This window comes from Acartia tonsa, chromosome 2, assembly GCF_053477335.1.
Source record: "Acartia tonsa isolate MP-2025a chromosome 2, ASM5347733v1, whole genome shotgun sequence".
Classification (NCBI taxonomy): Eukaryota; Metazoa; Arthropoda; class Copepoda; order Calanoida; family Acartiidae; genus Acartia; species Acartia tonsa.
Window position 1 is genome coordinate 5,301,139 of NC_137261.1, and position 22,695 is coordinate 5,323,833.

Consider the following 22,695-nt stretch of genomic DNA (forward strand, 5'->3'; position numbering starts at 1 on the left):
TAATTTCTATTTTTGATTTAATATAATTTATAAACAAGCAATAAACTTTATATTTACATATTTATGTTGATAAAAATATAACAACAAATGTTAAACAATATTTCTTTCTAAAACTTTCTCATTTCTCAGAAGTCTCTCAAAACCGAACCTAAAAAATTATGTTAAAAAATTATCTAGAGCTGGATCTTTAAATCATTTTAGTGGTGAGCCAGATCGGGATGAGCCAACTTTCCACCAATGAGAGCACAGCATTTTATGAAATGCCGCGCTGTGATTGGCTGAAATTCGGCTCACCCCGATCTGGCTCACCACTAAAATGATTTAAAGATCCAGCTTAGGACTCTGTATCCGTAGTGGCAGAGTGGGGCTTGAAAAATAGCTTTAAAGCATCCAAAGACTTAAATCTTTAAATAAAATAACCTAAGCTCACCACAGGACCTATATGAAGATTAACTATATAAATATAGAACCCAATCAGATCAGTAGTTATTGGAATCTTAAGCTTCAGAAAAAAACTCTATTCAATTGCATAAAATTTATAATTTAGTTATCAGAGGATTTACAATATTTCATAATTTTCCTTCTAATACCTATTTACTCGTACTAAAGTCCCAAAGCAGTGCAGTCGGTTGCCTGTTAGGTGTTATATTACCTAACACCCGGATACAATGGCTGTAAATCCATGAGCCCCACCCTTGTAAGATATTGATAGTTTTCCCCTAACTTTCGTACTCTTTACTAGTTTAATGTCAGCTTATACCAATAACGAAATTAATTCGAAAAAATTCACAAACCTATACACGGTTTTCAGCTGTCGTTGGGGGACAACACATCGTAAACTTGACGAACTCTCCATTTGCCCCCCAAATATTATTTTAGATTTAATTTGCTTGTTAGTTATACCTTATACCTGGTTTAATGTACGTTGTGTATGTGTAAAGCTTATATAAAGACTGGTCTTATTTCTTGTAATGAATACTAAATACTCGTTTAATTGTAATCTAATTTTGTTAATTTAATTAGTTTTAACTCTACTAATAGTTTTAAGGTTAATATTTCATCAGTAAAGAAAATTCATTAAAAAATTGTTAAAAAGTTCCCAAATTTCAAAAAGCAAAAGTTTTTAACAATGCTACCAGAAAATTATTACGATGGGTTACAATTTTTTTGGGATGGGGGGGGGGGGATAGCAAACCATTATACTTTATAGTGGGGTAATAACAACAAGATGGTAAACTTTTTATTTGGGTATTACTCTCCATCTCAATAGAAGTACTTAGGGCACCTAATAAAAGCCTTGAGAATTTTGTTCAAAAAAATTTAAGAAAGTCAGACAAATACAATTTTTAGATAAGACATGTTTCACAACTCTCATTTTGACACGCGTTGAAAAATTAGCTTTTTTAAAATTTATTTAAATTAACAGTTAATTAAATCCTAAAATAATTCAAGTAGATTTAAATACCTCTTAAGATTAAATTAAATTCTAAACTTTTCAAAAAACTATATTATCTAAATATATTTAATTCTAAGAAATTCTGTATGTGGGAGGTTAATTTTAATTAGGGTTCGACAACTGCACTTTTTAGATTGGTAAGCTTCGCTTACAGCTATACGAAGAACTCAGTGAGGAGTGGGTCATATTTTTCTAGAGTCGATTTCTCTTGGGATGGTTGTGGTACCTTCCCCCAAAATAGTTATAAATCTTCCCAGGACCTATGAGAAGCTACCCTGAGAATGAGTGGTTAGTGAGATCCTTCAGTACACACTCACACAGACAGACAGATGCACAGAAAGAGATCCTTTTACTTAATTAAAAGAATAAAGCGGCTTGCATACTTTTGAACAACCTCTTGGAATATTATCAAATTTCTAGACGAACATGTGAAATATGACGCTTGCAATACTGTAAATTTGTTAAAACCTGAGTTAATACATTATACAGAATTGATAAATTAAAGCAAAATTTGATATACATATTATAAAACAAAATCAATACTTTGCCCCTCCATAAAGTTCTTGAAAAATAAATTTTAATTTTAAACTGCTCTAAGAACTAAATATTTTCTTTAATTTCTCAATTTTGAGTGAACCAATCTTAAAATGTTTTTTTTATGATTTTAATAAGAAAGTTTATACCTCGATAAGTCGATATTTGTAAATTTTCCATCCAAAATAAGTTCTGAAAAAAAGTTATAATTTTAATAAAATCAAAATATTTATTGTTTAATATTTATTTCTTTAGAAATAAAATTTTATAACAGCAGAGGAGATGGAGAGAGAAAAAGAAATTGAGTTTGATCCTATAGCATCATCTTTTTGAAGAAAAGATACTAGAAAGTTGAAGAAAATATAACCGAATGCAAATTATTATTCTTCTAGAAATATTATGTTTCAAAGTAGCATGATTTTTACTTTATAGAGTCAACCAATTTGATATGAATTATATATGCATGCAAGGACAATCGGAGGCCCTCAGATACCCTAGTTATAGAATACCTTAGCCAGGAAAAAAGCAGCTTATTGGAAAATAAAAATGTATAATAATTGAACAGGGATCTATAGGGATAATCTAATTGATATACATCCCCAATGATGATAAGAAATGTTACCCCTTTTGTAGATTAAAATTAATGGTTAAAAAGTTTGGACATTTCAAGATTAGAACTAACCAATCTAAATTCAATAAAAGTACTCAAAGTTTTAAAGGAAACGAATAATATACAGTGTGTTTTTTTTTATGAGAACTTTTTTGAAAGCAATTTTACCCCACTTATAGTTATCAGAATTTAATGATTAATGGCTTATTTTCTTCGTTTTTTAATGCAATTAATAGAACAACATAAAAATATTTCAGTTTTTATTTAAAAAGTACAGTAAATCTAAAATTCAAAACTTAGGTGTCAACATCTAAAAATGGTTTTAGCGCATTTTTCTTATGCTCAAATATTCAACCTTTTGCAAGAATGGCTGCTAATCACTTCAAAGTTGAGATATAGAGCTAAAAAATGTATACAGATACTATTAGGGACATGTAATAAAACATATCAAAGTTTGAAGGTCATATCTCAACCAGAGAGGGAGTACTGGCCCCCCAAAGTCGACGTAGAAGATTTAGGCATGAGAAAATGCGCTAAAACCATTTTTAGATGTTGACACCTAAGTTTTGAATTTTAGATTTTATGTACTTTTAAAATAAAAAATGAAATATTATTTTGGTGTTCTATTAATTGCATTAAAAAACGAAGAAAATAAGCCATTAATCATTAAATTCTGATAACTATAAGTGGGGTAAAATTGCTTTCAAAAAGTTCTCATAAAAAAAAACAAACTGTATAAAACTGTGGGTACCATGCAGAGTTATTTACAGTCTAATAAATCCTCTCCCTCTCTGACAATTCTTAAATTAATATTGAAAAAGTGTCACTACTAATAATGTAATTATGTTTGTTTTTACTACTGAATGCATTACTAAATACATTTTAAAAATTTAACCTGACATTGCTCTGCCAACAGCTGGACCTTGTTGGATTCCATGCCCAGAAAATCCGCAGGACATAAACACGTTTCCTAACTGGGGGTGGCGTCCTGAGGTAAAATATTGTAATATGTAATTTTAAAAAGTTTTTGTGGACTTAAATATTTTTGCTTTACATAGACATCTGAAGAGAGTAAACAAGTTTGAAACAATTTGTAATGTCTAAATAAATATGTAAAATTCACATTTGTTTGTGAGTTAACTTCTTATATGATAAATAATATGTATTTCTATTATCAAAAATGAAAGAATTTTTTTATTATTAATCAATTTTTGATTTCTTAGAATGAAACTATGTAATACCAATAATTCCATTTTGATCCCAAACATTGTAGTCATAGTTTCCAGCCCACGCAGTCTTCACCTGAAATACAATTAGTTATAAGCAATGCAGCTCTACAAGTGTTCGCAAAAGGTCTAATTTTGAACTTTGCTCATTATTGCAACCTCAAGTTTTAACGCCAAGAAGTCTCAAATTTTATAATCAGCTTGAATATTAGTCTGTCTGTTCCGAAGGATCTCTCCAACTGCTAATTGATACGGTTCTCATTTACAGTGCAGCTTCTTTTAGGTCCTGGGAAGAATTATAATTATTTTGGAAGATGGTTCTTCTCCTCCCGAAAATAAATGAGGAAGAGAGGGGGGGATTCACATCCCAACACTTCTTGTATCCCTAGAGCCCTCTAGGGGCCTATCCGGTAGTATAATAACTAGGACTCGAGTTTATATTGTTTATAGCCACCTTCGCAAGATTTGGATATGTTTTTTTCATAGATTTTTTTAATCTTATCATAATAAAATTCCGATTACCTAACATATATCTGGATATTTCTAGTTTCACAGTTTTTTTTTTTTGAAAATTGACCGCAGTTTATAAAATGAAAAACATTGAACAATATCTTAGGTAACCTTTTTGAAATATTTTTTTTCTTAAATAAATAAAGCTGCTTAATAGATATTTCTCGTATCGTATTATAAACGGCTTTCCGCGGATATAGAATGTAAAATTATAAGATTAAAACTAGTTTTTTTTAGCCCCGGCACCGGCTAAAAAAACTGGTTTTAATCTTATGATTGTACATTTCTATATTCGTAGAAAACTGGATATAATACGATGCTAGACATAGTTTTTTCGTATGGATGATAACCGGTTCCTATCCACCGGATTCGAATGAATACGAGAAAGAATATTATCACACATTATATGACTCATATATAAATTTTTGAATTTATTATACAAATTTTATTAATTTATATGTTATAAATTAAATAAATTAATTAATAACAAATATTTGTTTTAAAATTCATTGCAAAACATTATCCTACCTCCCCCACACAATTAATTATATTAAAAGTTGAGGATTAAAACCTACACATTTACTTACATAAGTAAGCATGAATAATGCACACTTCACAAGATATAAGCTGGGTTTTGGTATCAAGAGTTGAAAGTATATCTACTGCTTTAGTAAAATTGTCTAAAAAAAATGTACGAAAAGTATAATCAGTCGTTTCATTTTTTCCAGGCAACTTTTTTTTAAATTTTTGTTAGGGAGCACAGTGTAAGATGGTAATTTTAATGGAAATGAGAATAGATTATTTTTCTTTTTATTTCTGCGTTGAAACATAAAACATTCAGTACCTAAACTGTCAAACAAGAAATAATTCGACACATTTTGCTATAAACAGTGTTTAAAAGGGAATGTACTTATTAGTAGATAAGCTGCTCTATAATTACTTTGTCTGCCCGTCTGTATGTACGTAATATGGGGAAAACTTTTGGCTTCTAATATGTGTAATAATATTATTAAGCTCATATATGTATACCTTTAAAGTTTCAAATGCAGGTGCTCTGTGTGCCATGATCGGCCAGACAGCCTCCATGAACCAGTCCATATCAACTTCATCCAGGTTGGTATTTGCAGGCTCCTCCTCCTCTCTATAATAAAAACAAGGACGTTTACATACAACAGTTGTTTGAAATGCTAAGCAAAATATGCCGTCAAAATTTGCAACAGCAAAAACAAAGAAAAAAACAATAAAGAGAAGAAGGTCTATTTTAATTGGTATATTTTTGATTGATAAAAACTACAAGACATTACTGCAGTGCCAGAGTTATCTAGTGTTGGTTCTAATTAATAATTTGTACTTACGTTGGAGATTGTCCACACAAATAGTTTCCTCCAAGTCCTTCTCGACGGAAGTACACTCCTTAACAAACAAAAATTAAAGGCCAAAATGACAATTTAAATAAATAATTCACAAGGTTCTGTTTGATACATATACATAATTGTAGAATACATACACATACCTGTAGAATACATACACATACCTGTAGAATACATACACATACCTGTAGGATACATACACATACCTCTAGGATCTATGACAAGAGGAGAGTCCATACAAGGACCTGTAGAATACATACACATACCTGTAGGATCTATGACAAGAGGACAGTCCATACCAGGACTTGTAGAATACATACACATACCTCAGTGGCGTGCGAAGCACTTTGTCTAGGGGGGGGCATTTTGAAGATTTTGTAAAATTTTGCCCCCCCCTAAATCAAAGTGCCCCGGGGGGGCACTTTGCTTTAGGGGGGGGCATTTTGATTATATATACTAATTTTAAATAAGGGCGTTTTAAGGGGTGGGATTTTTTGATTATGGGCCTACTAGTCCTTATCTCTTCTTCCCCATCCCTATTTCCCATTTATATCCCCCACCTCTTCCCCCCCCCCATCTCTTCTCCCCCATCCCTTCTCCCCACCCTGCAATGACCGAAGGGAAGGGAGCTAGAAAGCATCTTTGAAAAAATAGTACAGAAGATAAATTAACCTTCCCCCCCCCCCCTCCACCACAAAACATTTTTAATGGGTGGAAGGGGATGTTATAAAATCTCAGCAGGAAGGATGAATAACCCCTTAAAAAAAAATTGGGGGGGGGGAGATAAAAACACTTATTTTGGAAATAATTTACCAAAAATTAACCTAATATGAATAAATGATATTGAATATTTCTTTATTGTTTGACGACAAGGATGACAACATCTTTAAGTAGCAAAGCACAAAAAATCATTAATAAGAATACAGACAAGTAGATTTAAAGAGCATCTGTTGAAATAAATATATATTTTAGGTAGAAAAAGTCACAAATCCTTTTTCCTGTATGTTGTGTGATGACAGTCAAAGTAAATTACATACTGGATGCTCGAAACAGCAAGAAATTTTATTTTTTTTAATATTATAATCTACAAAAAAATTTATCGTACCATAAAAACCAAAGATATAATGAACTGTGTAAAAAAGAAAAAAAAATTACTTGTCTTTTTATTGTGATAAAAAGCAGAAACCATTTGGAAGGGCGCGAAGCGCAAATTTTTTTCTTCAAATATGCAGGGAGGGAGGGGTTTTTGGGCTATTTATTACACTAGTCCCCAATATTTCATAGCAGAAACCATTTGGAAGGGCACGAAGTGCAAATTTTTTTCTTCAAATATGCAGGGAGGGAGGGGTTTTTGGGCTATTTATTACACTAGTCCCCAATCTTATAGCAGAAACCATTTGGAAGGGCGCGAAGCGCAAATTTTTTTCTTCAAATATGCAGGGAGGGAGGGGTTTTTAGGCTATTTATTACGCTAGTCCCCAATATTTTATAGCAGAAACCATTTGGAAGGGCGTAAAGCGCAAATTTTTTTCTTCAAATATGCAGGGAGGGAGGGGTTTTTGGGCTATTTATTACACTAGTCCCCAATATTTCATATAAAATTTTCTTATTCGTTGGCTCAACAACTTTGGGGACTTTAATGGAATTTTGATTGGTTGGTTAATTAAGTCGAGTTTCCATACATTTCATCCACTAATTGTAATCTATATAAGGGGTAATTTTGTGTATCATCATTGGGGATGTACAAAATTTCTTTGGTAAAAAGTTTATATTATACAAAATAAAATACTTCCTATAACCTGGTTTGTTATGTTCAGTGTAAAAAAGATTATAACCTAATTTCTACACTAATTAAAAAATTTGGTAAGGTTAAATGAATAGTAACTGTCTGTTTGGCGCGAAGCGCAAAAATTTTTTTTTGGAGTATTTCTTGATATTTTTTTTTGGAAACTGGGATAGTTTTGCTTTTTGTAGGGTAGGGGGCAAAAAGGGGCATTTTTGTTGACCAGGGGGGGGCAAAATGGGGCATTTTTTAACATTTAGGGGGGGGCAGGGGGGGCGGTTGCTAGGGGGGGGCATGGGGGGGCATTTTGGTCGCTAGGGGGGGGGGCGATTGCCCCAAATGCCCCCTTCGGTTCGCACGCCACTGACATACCTGTAGGATCTATGACTAGAGTACAGTCCTTACCAGGACCTGTAGGATATATTCACATACCTGTAGGATCTATGACTAGAGGACAGTCCTTACCAGGACCTGTAGGATATATTCACATACCTGTAGGATCTATGACTAGAGGACAGTCCATACCAGGACCTGTAGGATACATACACATACCTCTAGGATCTATGACAAGAGGAGAGTCCATAAAGGACCTAAAGGATATATACACATACCTGTAGGAACTATGACAACAGGACAGTCCATACCAGGACCTGTAGGATACATACACATACCTGTAGGATCTATGACAAGAGGACAGTCCTTACCAGGACCTGTAGGATACATACAGATACCTGTAGGATCTATGACAAGAGGACAGTCCATACCAGGACCTGAAGGATACATACACATACCTATAGGATCTATGACAAGAGGAGAGTCCATACAAGGACCTAAAGGATATATAATACACATACCTGTAGGAACTATGACAACAGGACAGTCCATACCAGGACCTGTAGGATACATACACATACCTGTAGGATCTATGGCAAGAGGAGAGTCCATACCAGGACCTGTAGAATATATACACATACCTGTAGGATTTATGACAAGAGGACAGTCCATACCAGGACCTGAAGGATACATACACATACCTATAGAATCTATGACAAGAGGAGAGTCCATACAAGGACCTAAAGGATATGACAACAGGACAGTCCATACCAGGACCTGTAGGATACATACACATACCTGTAGGATCTATGACAAGAGGACAGTCCTTACCAGGACCTGTAGGATACATACACATACCTGTAGGATCTATGGCAAGAGGACAGTAAATACCAGGACCTGAAGGATACATACACATAACTGTAGGAACTATGACAAGTGGACAGTCCATACCAGGACCTGTAGGATACATGCACATACCTGTAGGATCTATGCCAAGAGGACAGTCCATACAAGGACCTGTAGGATACATGCACATACCTGTAGGATCTATGACAAGAGGGCAGTCCATACCAGGACCCGAAGGGCAGTGAGGAACATAAACATACCGTTTCCTTAAAATAAATTATGATTTATGTTAAGCAGAAACATGATATTAACAAAATAAATAATTAATGATATTTTAAGATCTTAATATTTTTTTTTTAGAAACTGAACAAACCGTACGTACTAAGGGTAAACTTCTTATAATTAGATAATGAGATTAATTCATCAAAAGTTAAGATGAACTAGGTAAAGCAGGGACTCAGAAAAAGACAATGGATGATAAAATATCTTCACCCTGATACCCCGAAGTTTTATAATTGAAATATGCTTTTGCTAGTTGGTAACTTTTCGGGAAATTAAATAAAAAAGTCATGAATTAATTAGACTGTTATGGTTACCTGCCTACCTGGGGGAACATGTAAGTCTAATTCAATTTTCTTGGAAAATTTGGTGAAAATTATTTTATTTAAAATAAAATTTTTAGATTTTTTTAAAACTTATACAGTTTTTCCAATATCTTATTTAGTCACATTTTTTTATACAGAAGTTGCCGTGACAATAGAAATAATAGTTTTAGAAACATTTTTTAAAACTGAAATTTTCAAAAACTTTCAGCCACTTGATTAGCCCTGTCTTAAATGTATAGCAAAATCGATTTTTAGAAGTCTTAGTTGAAAGACAATAAAAAATCATTAGCAAAACTCAAATAAATATGATATCTAACATTATTTAGGCATGTTGCCTAATATCTCTTAAACGATAAGGCAGGACTTTAATTTTGAAAGAAGCTATATATTGAACTTGAAAAAATAGTATTACCTTTTCTCAATAGGTATGGGTGTGGCTAATATACCAGTTCCTTCTCCCATGCCTGCCAGACGTCCAACCTACACTTGCCATATTTATTGGAATTTACAAAATGTACATTTTTACAGTCATTTACAAAATAAACTTTTCTCAACAAGGATGTATGTGTTCTTTGTTAGCTTACCAATCGGAAAAAGGTTAGTTGTGGAGGCTTTAAGCCTATATAGGGATTGAATTTTGAAATTTCATTACAAATTTACCATATGTTTTTGGTCAATATTTTTTTAGCTAATTATAAGTCCCCATACCTGTAGAATCTAATTAAAGTAACAAAAGCGATAAAATGATTAAAAGTTTCACTTTATATTTGTTTATTTCATTTTGGTAGAGGGTTTTGAAATATATAAATATTTATACTTTTTCTTTAATGTGTCAAACATATTATTGTACATTGATTTAGTAATTAAGAAAATGATTACAATCATACACATAAAGAAGCTTGTGTATATATGTTCAAGTACATAAAATATAGTTACTTATTCTTTCCCAATACCCAAAAGCAATCAAATATGGTACATAGAAAAGTTTGTTGTATTCTCTGGGGTATAAACGATACAAAAACATTATAGGAGCTCACAGTACATATATTACAATTTCAAAAAAATTATCAAGGACGATTACATCCGCAATCAGGGAGGAAGGGTTGGCTTGATAATTATTTGGCCGGATACCGGATATCCGGCTGATTTCTAATACCGGATAACCGAATATTGAAGAAGGAAAAAAAAAATTTCATAAAAAAACACCCGCTGTGTGGCCGCCGACTGCTGGATGCGGCGGCTGACCTAATTCAAAATTTTCATATATTTAAACATTTTCTGAAAAAATTGTTCTTCTAGAAAATTACAGCCAATTAAAATTTGAAAAGTATGGATGTTTGTTGTACAATATAAAATATTATATTGCCGGATATCCGGCCCAACCCTAGTCTATAACACTAGTTTTATTATAACGTTTTCTTATTCGGTGGCCTTATAACTTTGGGGACTTCTATTGAATTTGGTTGGTTAGTTCATTAAGCAATCTACAGAAGGGGTGATTTTGTATATCATCATTGAGGTTAATATCCCTGTCCAATAGTACCTAAACGAGTAATTGGGTGTAGTATAAAACAAATCTTTTTATCAATATGCTACAAAAAGAATTTTCAGTTTAACGGCTATTTTTTCTGATGAATAAACGCGTAGCTAACTAAAGAATTAATTTTATTTTTTAAAAACAATTCTATCAGTAAACGGGAGAGCAAATCATAGTTTAAAGCAAATGCAGACGCATCCGACGTTCCTATCCAGGCTCTAGAAGAGTTTTTCTCAAAAAAAAATTCTTCAGTTTTAATTATAAATGAAAGGTTGCGTGGTTTTACATTTTGTACTCGTGAATGTAAACCAATTGATCCTAATCCTATGTCCCAAATTATATAATAGATGTTTCTTTTTGTAAGTTCCTGTCTTCACTGGATGTATTAGGTCGACATTAAGAGAAAGACGATTCCAATGACGTCATATACGTTTAGGGAAGGGGGGAAGAAAATCTCTTCCCTTTTCTCCCATCTCTTTTGAAGAGATTTTCTTCTCCCCTTCCCTTTTTCTTTCCTGAAACGTATATGACGTCACTGGAATCGTCTTTCTCAAAGTAGGACGGATTGGGGTTCGTCTCCGTTTTATGCAGTACTATTTTTCATATGTATGATACTCATTAAAAGTGGTCATAGTTGACTTACTATCGTAGTATTTAAGATCTTTTATCGTATTTATTCGAATCCGGTTAATAGGAACCGGTTCTCATCCATACGAAAAAAATATGTCTAGCATCGTATTATATCCAGTTTTCTACGAATATAGAAATGTACAATCACAATCTTATAATTGTACATTCTATATCCGCGGAAAGTCGTTTATAATACGATACGAGAAATAACTATTATCGCATTATCCATCAACCTGCCTATATAGCAAATCCTATAATTATAAATGTAGTTCAAATAATTTGACAGTAATTCATATTCCAATAAATTCCTGCCTTGCCCGCGTCTCCACCAGCAGCTATGAGAACATTATCACAGTCAACTTGAATAGTATCAGCTCCAGTAGCTGTGTCATCAGTCTTGTTAGTTGATGCATCTTGAGCAGTTAGATTTATACTTGCACCATAGATTTTGTTTTCTCTTATCTGAGATGAATTGTTAATTATTCTAGTTTCCTTCTGGATAGTTCAGTACAATACAATTATCGTTGCTATCCCTTTTAGCGGCTAGCGAGAAAAAAAACCTTATATTGAAATAAATTGAAAATATGGGGAGGGGGTTATAGTTGTTATGCCTGACATTTTGGATGGTCTTAACCCAGCGGAGCTTATGCCTGCGTTGTCCTAACCCTGCGCGGGGCTACACTTTAAAAGCGAGGCATCTCTATAATCATTAATCAAGTCCTACAAATATAAGTATGTAGTAAAACAGCATTCTGTATGTAAGCAATTTTGTCACAAATTTACATACAATTTTGATAATGTTAGTTTTTCTTACTGTTTATAAGCTTCGCTTTTATGTATGTTATCATCCTTGTTTTTTTACTTCTATAATACAAAGTAGCTTGATGTCTGTCCGTCTGTCCGTCCGTCTGTCCGTCCGTCCGTCCGTCTGTCCGTCCGTCCGTCTGTCTGTCCGTCTGTCCGTCCGTCCGTCTGTCCGTCCGTCTGTCCGTCCGTCTTTCTGTCCGTCTGTCCGTCCGTCTTTCTGTCCGTCCGTCTTTCTGTCCGTCCGTCTTTCTGTCCGTCCGTCTTTCTGTCCGTCCGTCCGTCTGAAGCTTAAGATCTCGGTAACCACTGAACTGATCGGATTCTACTCTTCAGGGAATATACCTACTGGTCCTGTGGTGGTTTTAGGCTATTTTCTTGGGGTTCAGACACCCCCAACCCCCCAAAAAACAAAAAATCCCCCCCCATTTTTTTGTAAAAGATTTCCTTGGTTTTTTTTTACGAATTTCGCCTTAACTTTTTTTTATCACCTCTTGGGGCAACGCCCCTAGAGGCTAAGGGTGAAGCCGCTAGTGTATATAAAAAGTAAACCGAAAGTTGTACTTCTTACGAAATATAAACCTAATTTAATTATCGAAATGGTCAGAAAATATCAGTTTCAGATATTAAACTTTAATCTTGCGAGGTTTTTTGGTTAACAAATTTAATTCCACTGACATAAGTATAATGTCATAAGAAATTTGTCAAAAACCAATTAGCCAATCTCTATATAAGTATTTAGACACGAAAAAATAAGTGTCTAAAAGAAAAAAAAGTATGACGTATTTGGTATTACATCTCACTAAAATTTCGTATTCAAGGTTAGAACATAACAAATATTTCTGCAGGACCTAAACCTGATGTTCCAAAACCCTGCAGGTATACCCAATACTCAATATAACCTAACCAAACCTGCCCTGTAAAAAAAACGAAAAACTAACCCCACTTCCCGTATTTTCAATTTATTTTTAAAATAAAAAGGGGAGGGGCAGGGCTAAATAGCATTACAGAGAATACGCTGAAATCATTTAACCCAGTCAATCAAATTGCTTAACTTGTGTATATAAAACAAGGATGACAACATAAATAAAAGCGAAGCACTGAAACGGTAGGACAAATGGACACTTGTATAGTGTCAGAACTGAATAATCAGAATATAAAATGTCAAGCAAAATTGTAAGTAAAATTGTTGAAAAACTGCTTGATACAGAATAATGTTTATGGGCATGCTTACATTTTTAGGACTTGATTATAGAGTTGCTTCGCTTATAACATTATACTTTGTTGTCCCGGGAATCAGTATACCAAAAATCAGATCAATCGGATTATTAGATCACATAAAAATTTGTTGTTAAAAAAGTAAAAAAATCAACATGTTTAAAATGAACGTACGGACATTCTGGTAATGATTATAGAGTTGCTACGCTTTCTAAATCGTACCTAACTACTACAGGAATCACCATGCAAAGTTTGAAATCAATAGGACAATTCTAACATGTCTAAATTAGCAATAAAAGCTATCCGTTACGGAAGGACGGACGTACGGACGGACCGACCCTAATTATAGAAAAGCTTCGCTTTTAAAAATTGAATAACTTTTACCTGGAATGCTTTAACAGAGCCACATATATAGTCAACTCCTTGCAGGATACCCTGTAATAATATAATGTGTTAATTATTGTATGGCTTCGACACCCATTGATACCCGTTGGATTAGAACCGGATCTCAGCCATACAGAAAAATCATGTAGAACGTCGTATTCATTCAATTTTCCACAATATTCAAATGTAAATTATAAATAAAATACTAGTTTTGTTAGCCCGGGCATTAAGCCCATCTTGGCTAACAAAGCTCGTTTTAATCTTCCCTTTGATTTTTATTTTAATATACACAGAAAGCTGTCTATGATACTATTCTTGCATCTGGATTCATGTTATTTGATTGCAATAGAATTTATGATAAATTCCATATTTGAATTATATAGAAAGAAATTATTTTCAACAAGAAAGCAATGCACAATTTAAGTTCAGGTAATAAATGCAAACTAACAATTATAATTCTGTAGTAATATTAAAGAACAAGCTATTGTTCATTCCAGTCCTGACAAAAAGTTCTAACTTTAATTTCGATATTATCTATGAAAATTATATAATTAAATGCACTGACGTCTTGATTATTTATAAACGTTACAAGTAATTGATTACTATTTAGAGCCAAGAGTTAGTGCGCTTCTTAGATGATGTAATAGTTATTTTTGTTATAAACAGCTTTCCGTAGAAAACTGTATATAATTCGATGCTAGACATAGTTTTTTCGTATTGATGAGAACCGGTTCTAATCCACCAGTTTCGAATGAATACGAGAAATCCTGTTCTATCATATATCTTAATGGAAAGTTTGATGCCTACATGATACTTCTTTGCCTAAAATTTACAAATAAGACTATTATTATCAATGCAACGGACAGACAGATGTATACGTGGACACACTCCAAGGATAAAGAATATCAGGGAAGCAGGGGACACTGGGCTGTTTATTACACTAGTCACCAAAGTTTATATAATAACGTTTTCTTATTTGTTGGCTTATATCTTTAAGGACTTGTATCAAGTTTTGATTTGTTGGTTAATTAATTTGAGTGTCCTATTGATTCGACCACTAATTGTAATCTTTAGATCCCATTAGATCCCTGAAAGAATGTATTCTCTAAAAAGATCTTTTACCAGAAAATTCTAGTAGTCCTGTGTACATAGTCTAATATATCTTTAAGAAGTAACAAAGAACTATTACTTATATATAAGAAAGACGTGACTTCTCTTTAATAATGATTGTGTGTATTATACACTTTACAAAATTCATCAAAAACATCTGAAGCTTAAGAATTCAATAACTACTGAACTGATTGAGTTCTCCTTTATGAGACTCTACAAAGTGTCTGAAAAAATGATCCGTGTGTCGTCATGAAAGAGAGAGACGAGAGGAGCAGTGGGAAAGGAAACCCCTTAAAAATATATGAATCTATTGACGTAACACAGCTTATTTTTTTCGGAAACTTTGTAGAGTCTCCTACTTTTTAGGAAAGCTTTACATGGGTTCCTGGATTGTTTTAAACTAGGGGAATGGCACCTAGTATACAAAAAAGCATCTTAAACCTAGATTTTAATTGATCACACTTTGAGATATGTCTATTGGAATCATCGTTTTATTTGTGATCCAATATAAATAATTCAATGCTGCTATAAACACTTTTCCCACAACTGAAAAATTTGTACATCAATTGCAGCAGAGTCGAACTGAAATGTGCAGATTTATAATAGTTATTTTTCGCATCGTTTTATAAACGGCTTTCCGCGGATATAGAATGTACAATTATAAGATTAAAACTAGTTTTTTTAGCCCCGAGGTGCCTAAGGCATCGGCTAAAAAACTGGTTTTAATCTTATGATTGTACATTTCTATATTCGTAGAAAGCTGGATATAATACGATGCTAAACATAGTTTTTTCGTATGGATGAGAACCGGTTCCTATCCACCGGATTCGAATGAATACGAGAAAATTTATTTTTGCATTTTCGCAAAGTAATTGTCCTTGTTATTATAATATTATTGAATATTTTATTAGACATGCAAAACCAAACGATAAGTACTTACTATCTGGATAATCTTTTTAGGTAAAATAGGAAGACATCATCCAGAAGTACAGTCGAACATTGTCTAATAAAATATGACCGTCTAATTAATATCAAAGAAATAGAGGAATATTTTCACAAGGTCCACTTAACCGCCCCTCCTTAAAAAAAAATGTACTTAGTTTTTTACTATGTCTAAACCTTGACCTTAACTCAGCGGGGTCTTTGCCTGCGGTTACCTTACACTACGGGGCTACGAACTGTCCCTGTGGCTACCCAGTAGCAATTATGTAACCTAAACTAACCTAACCTAAAGTAATAAACAAAGAAATAAAAAACGACCTAACCCCTTATTTTCATTTTATCTTAAAATATGTGGGGGGGGGGTATCAGTGCTGAAAAGGTACTCTGCGTCAAAAACAATCATGTTAAAAATAATATGATTCATGCTTTGCTGAAATAAATAATTTGTATTTTTAGAAAATCTTAACTCTGAAATGTACCTGCAGTTTAAAAGCTTGAAGAAGAGCCCAAGGGTCAAACCATCCCTCGTCCTCTCCACCATAACAACCAGAGACTACCCCATCTATAGATAATCATTTTAGAATACACAGAACACTAAACACTCCTCACTGCAAGCCAAGTTTCAATTTTTTGAAAGAACCCTAGGAGTGTTAATAGAGGTTGGTGTTACTAAATTTTTTTATAATAATAGTTTTTTATTGCATCTAAAGGTTTCCGCGGAAGGTAAAATTAGTAAATCATAAGATCAATTTCAGTTTTGAATTTCTGGTGGCATGGGCTTTTCCGGGAGGAATGAGAAGCAAAGATATTCTACGAATATTCATTTGTTTATTTGTAGGTTAGTCTGTTGGGTGAATATAAATGGACAAGGTTTACACTAAAATTGTCTACTTGTGCTGTAAGCTGTAACCAACAAATCAACTAATTCAAAAATAGTTGTTAAGGTTTCGTGATTTTAGCTCTTTATTTTTCTTGTTATACCTAATCCTGCAACAAAGCAAACAGAGTGAATCAGATATTAACCTGTATTTAACCATTTAAAAGTGTCAGCTAACTGCCTAGCATTCAGAAGTCTCGTTCTTGCCCCACACTCTTCTTGAACCCTGATTAGATAAAACCAAGGATCACAATATTCATTATGCGTAATAAATCAGAAAAAACACCACTAACAAACGAACATTCACAAATATAAATATCATGTTTGCAAACTTTCTGGATGATTATAGAGGAACTACGCTTTTTAAATTGTACCTAACTGATACATTTAAAATCAAGTTTAAAAATAATAGGACAATTCAAACTTTAAAAATTTAACGATAAGATCTATTTGTTACAGACATACGTTCGGACCGACCCTTATCATAGAAAAGCATTTTACAAATCAAATTGAATAAAGCTTAAAATTTAAAAACTGCAATTCCAAAAAAAAATTGACAAAAAAGTATCAGAACATAAAATGTTGAAATTGGAGCCTTAAATTATAAAAATAACATCTCTAAATTAAATTATACGTACCTATGATTATCTTCTAGAATGTGTTGACCAGCTTCACTAGCTAGAAACAAATATCCATGTCTTTGAAATCTGAAAACAGTTAAGTTGTTTACTAAGAAGGAAAGCTTTGTTTTAGTCTTAAAGGGTGACATAGTCCATCTTTTATCAAAAAGAAAGGGAAAATTTTTAAGCAATACACACATTGTTTTGTACTTTAAAATTGGAGAATAAATATTTTACAGTATGGAACATAGTAAAAATGTCCGACTCTGATTATGACGTAAAAAAATATTAGCCAATTAGAGGCCAGTATACACTGTAATTGACCAATGGTAAAATTTATAGTGGCCTCTCATTGGCTATTTTTTTAACGTCATAATCAGAGTCAGACACTTTTACTAGGTTCTGCAGTATGGTTTCCAACACGATTAAAATCCGCTGGATAATCGGATCTCATCAATGACAAAAAAAATCATGTTTAGAATCGAATTACAGACAATTTTTCACGGATATTAAAATAAACACATAAATTAATACCAGTTTATTTGCTCGGGGATAACAAAACAAATCTTATATTTTATCATTTTAATATCCGCGGAAAGTTTTGCTGATTTTTTATACCTGACATCTGGTAGGTCTGGATGTAATTCTTGTGATTTGTCCAACAATAAAGAATGAGGATATCCGCTCATAAAATCTCTGAAACAGCAAATAATAATTTAATTAGCCTAAAATAAATTTTGCGGAAGATTTAAAAAAATTAATATTGAACAATTCACAAGCAGAGAAATAATAGTTATTTCTCGCATCGTATTATAAACAGCTTTCCGCGGATATAGAATGTACAATTATAGTTTTTTCGTATGGATGAGAACCGGTTCCTATCCACCGAATTGGAATGAATACGAGAAAAAAAATTCTCGTGTCAAGATAATCTGAACTTAGGAATTAAAATATCAATTGTAGAGTAGATCCTCTTCAGGGGTAATACGAATCTTTAATTGAAAATCATAAAGCCACAAATTGCAACCCTTTCTATAAGAAAAGAAGAACAATATAGGGGGTGGGGAGAAGTACGAAAGTAATAACTGGAATTAAATGTAGGTTTTAGGTTTTAACCAAAGAAGGCGTGCACAGGCGTTTGCCAGGGGGTTGAGCGGAGCAAAGTGAATGTATAACTTGGCTATTTTAGAGGGGTGTATCAGAGGGGGTTCAGACCTCTGTCAAGATGAATGTCCTCTTAATTTTACTATGGGAATGGAGGCAACCCCCTGCACTCTTCTTCGACGGAATTCGGGTATTAACCATAAAAAAAAATTAAAAAATACCTGGCAAATATTCCAATTTGTACATTTTCATGCAATGAAAATTGTTGTCTAAAATGTAAAAAAAGGGTAAATATTTTCATTATACTTCATTTCATATTTTAGATTTGATTTAAATAAAAAACTAGCGGATGCGCACCTGACAAAAAAAACTAAAGAGCTAAATGTAAAGTCAAATAGCCTATACATAACCAACCCGGAAATATTTAAGGCTTCCCTAAAATGGAGAACTTAATCGGTTCATTGGTTAGTAAAATCTTTACAGACAAATAAAATACCTGCCTAGCTAGCAGGTGGGTAAATCTCATCTTCCCCCATAGACAGTCAAAGTGAATTATAGAGTAGCTTTGCTAGTAAAAATTTTGCTATACCTTAATCCTCCAACTGATAGAGTAGTGGCTGATGTGGCATACGAAGGATCTGGCTCTACCACTCCTGTAAATAAATAATTTTGGATTTTTAATGCAAGGCTTTTCTACAGGTTAGGGTTGGTCCGTTTGTACCCCTGTCCGCCAGTCTGCAACAGACAAATTTGATTGTAAATTATGTTACTGAGCTAATAATGTCCTATCTCATTAATCTGATAATTCTTGTAACATTAGTACTATTGAGAAAGAGTAACAACTCTATAAGCATTTCAATAATACTTTCTATTAGCCATTTTAAACCTTATTTTTACATGATATATATATAATTATCTTTCTTCTTGATTAAAAAAAATTGTTCCCAGGACGATTTTTCACAATGACAAAAATCGAGTTTAAAAATGTAAGTAACCTTATAGAGTAACCTAGCTGTATTTTGGCAATTATGTAACAAATTTTTACAAAATTTTTGTTCTGACTTCCAAGACACTTCTGCGACAAATTTAGTGTTCTAAAGATATTGTCAGGGGAAAATTTGCCGTCAATTTAGCCTGACAATATGAACCTCATTTATTTGTCAGTTCGTTCATCCAGTAGGAGGATAGGAGAATGGAGATGGAGTAAAGAAGTGGATAGGGGGGGGGGTATTTTAGCCAGCTGTGAGTATTAATTTATCAGAGTACATGAAAATTTGGTCCAATACCCAAGTAATAATAAATCTATAATTATATGTTCTAAAGGATTAATACTCACCAACTTTGAACCCTTGTCCTCTTGTTTTCTATTAGATATAATTCCAAATTGTACTTTTGTAAGGATTTATTCTATTTATCTTTTTCTCATAATAATGACATATTTTATAAGGATTTTGAATCGCAGTCGCAAGTAAAAATGAAAGATAAAGAACGACTACGATATAATTAAAGAGAAATAGAATCTTGTAACAATTTTATGTAAAACTATTTTGCTTTTATAAGTTATAAGTCAATTTTTAGTGAATATTTCCTTGGATAATTATCGTATACATTTTTAACATACTAAATGTCTGGCTGTCAGTTTTTCTGTTTTTATTAACTTAAGAAACATTTTACTATAATAGTTTTATAAACCATATTTGAGCAATACTTCCAAATAAAACAATATGGAATATCCTAGGTATCAAAAATAACAGTAGAGCATGAAAAGAAAATATTAAAATAATCAAAAAAAGTAAAATTTTTCTAAGTTAGTTTATGGTTAGACGGTCAGACAAACCTTTAATTTAGAATTGAATATAAACAGCTTTATTCTCATTTGTTTTTCTTTTTTTCTCTAAAGATGAAACAATTCCAAGAAGATGACAAAGAAAATTATTATAAAAGATAATCATATTCTTTTTTACCTGGGATCTAAAGGGATAAGACAATGGCCGATAAATTGTTGTACATTCACAATGACGATACACAAATTACCCCTTCTGTAGATAATAATTAATGGTTGAAACGTTTGGACACTTACCTTAATGAATCAACCAATCATAATTCAATAAAAGTCCCCAAAGTTGTTCAGCCAAGGAATAAGAAAAAGTCATTGAAAATATTTGAGGACCACTGTAAAAACAGCCCATAGTCCCCTTCGTCCCTGTTTTTTTACTGTTTCTTTGTAAATCTATAAGATTATGTTTTTCCTTTCTTAGAAATAATCATAGTTGGATAGAAAGTACGCTTTATAGTACAACATGAATAATAATCTTGACACAGGCGAAATCTTTCAAATCATGCCAAGGAGCAAATAAATAACAATGTCAGTTTTGAAGTAGATAAGACTCTTCTAAAGTGTCCTAACTTTTAAATATAACTAATCATTTCACCTTTTGGACACGACAAATTAATATTTCTAAAACAATCATAAGTGTGAACTTTTTATTTGAAAGAATTTGGAAAGTAATATCCCTGAGAAATCCAATGTGCAGTCGAAGCCCCCATAATGCCTCCACCAACTATTAGCAGGTCATACCTGAAGCATTTATAGAAATTAGTAAGCCATAGGTCGTAACTTAGTGGTAACGCACTGAGTTACGGTGGTGAGAGTTCAAGTTCAAGTCCCCATGTGACAACTCGAATTTCTCAGTCGAACTACATTCACGCAACTTCCCCTAGATGTGTAAGAAGAATATTGAGTGGTTTGGATACTTAATAGTCAAGTACATAATATCTGTACTACCCAAGCTCCTCTGCGGAGAGCGTCATTCATTACGGTGGCTTAATTTGGGACACCTGCCATACTCGGCGAGGGTGAGGTAATAATGAGTAGCTCACATGAGACAGCGGGTCAAGTCATAATGTACTTGGAGCTTGAAGCTTGATAATTTAATGTTAATTTAACCATAGTTACATATTTAATGCCGTTCAATTTGAATAAAAATATACGACGATTTGAATGGTTATAATATAACACGTATTGCTGGTATGCTAGACGCGTGGAGGATAAGTGTAAGTCATTTACAATTGCATGTTATACTTCTAGACAAAGGCAGTGCAATCAAATTATTGATTATCTTTGTATAATCATAAGAATAAAAATAAAGATCATAATAGTTATTTCTCGTATCGTATTATAAACGGCTTTCCGCGGATATAGAATGTACAATTAAAAGATTAAAACTAGTTTTATTAGCCCCGAGGTGCCAAAGGCACCGGCTAAAAAAACTAGTTTTAATCTTTTGATTGTACATTTCTATATTCGTAGAAAACTGGATATAATACGATGCTAGACATAGTTTTTTCGTATGGATGAGAACCGGTTCCTATCCACCGGATTCGAATGAATACGAGAAAAGTTTATAACTATTACTATTATTTGTTTCAAATTATTACTTGGTACTGTACATTCTTCTAACTTCATTAACCATTCTTTGTGCTTTTCTTTTCGATACATTCATTTTTATGTCTTTTCTGGAGTTTCTGAAAATAAGAAAGTTTCCTAGATTTTTATAGGTTTTATAAACAAATATATAACATATAATAAATAACATTGTACAATTATTACAATAAGATAAATAACAAATATTAATGAATATCACAAAAATCACTTTAAAAATAAATCTTAATAACATGTTTCATCTGATAATCACCAACCAGCCCATCCAAAACCCTATTCTATACTAATTGTAAATAAAAAGTGGTTTCTATAGTAATTCTATTACAATTTAATTCCATATAAACAATAAGGTAGGTAGGGTAAATAAATTATAATAACAAAATGTTACAAAAGACTTTGGACCCCGCATCTAGTTTAAATTGGTTATTTGTTATAACTTTTAATTACTACTAAATTCCAAAATCTCGTTCTATATAAATTGATTAGCTTTTTATTCTAATGCTTAAAAGGGTGGTTATAGAAAATACGTGGATATTATGCAGGGGAAAAAATGTCGTCAATTTAGGTTGCTTACATGGATGGACATCACTTATTGGTCAGTTGGTTCATCCAGTAGGAGGGAAGGGGATGGATGGAGAATCGTTATTTTAGCCAGCTACAAGTTTCACTTTCAGAGTACAATAAAATTTAGTTTAAATTAAATCTAAAAAGCTGTTAAAACAAAAAAGTACTAAATATTGATAATCGTCCGGTC

The 22,695-nt window shown here is 32.7% G+C and overlaps 1 protein-coding gene across 2 annotated transcripts; it reads right to left on the minus strand.

Moving 5' to 3' along the window:
* Positions 1–2: 2 nt before the first annotated feature.
* LOC145334412 (FAD-dependent oxidoreductase domain-containing protein 1-like) lies at positions 3–22,025 on the minus strand. 2 transcript variants are annotated; one of them, XM_080179866.1, is made up of 20 exons: positions 21,938–22,025; positions 21,014–21,077; positions 19,836–19,863; positions 19,089–19,152; positions 18,721–18,768; positions 18,014–18,091; positions 17,414–17,482; positions 16,922–17,001; positions 16,378–16,460; positions 13,847–13,897; positions 11,753–11,902; positions 9,686–9,753; positions 8,900–8,934; positions 8,221–8,259; positions 5,692–5,749; positions 5,366–5,477; positions 3,842–3,902; positions 3,496–3,588; positions 2,140–2,182; positions 3–148 (listed from the first exon to the last, which is right to left on the minus strand). In XM_080179866.1, the coding sequence occupies exons 1-20, from the start codon at positions 22,000–22,002 to the stop codon at positions 91–93; spliced, it is 1,347 nt and encodes a 448-aa protein (XP_080035992.1). In that variant the 5' UTR covers positions 22,003–22,025; the 3' UTR covers positions 3–90. The 2 variants fall into 2 exon arrangements, with proteins under 2 accessions (XP_080035992.1, XP_080035998.1); XM_080179872.1 differs by lacking the exon at positions 8,221–8,259 and having other exon boundaries at positions 8,861–8,934.
* Positions 22,026–22,695: the final 670 nt, after the last annotated feature.

Coding starts and splice junctions, on each gene's coding strand:
- LOC145334412 (XM_080179866.1), bottom strand. CDS start 22,002: ATGAATGTATCGAAAAGAAAAGCACAAAGAATGGTTAATGAAGTTAGA. Junction 17,483..18,013: donor CCAGACCTACCAGATGTCAG/GTATAAAAAATC, acceptor AACTGTTTTCAG/ATTTCAAAGACATGGATATT. Junction 13,898..16,377: donor TTCAAGCTTTTAAACTGCAG/GTACATTTCAGA, acceptor ATATTATTACAG/GGTATCCTGCAAGGAGTTGA.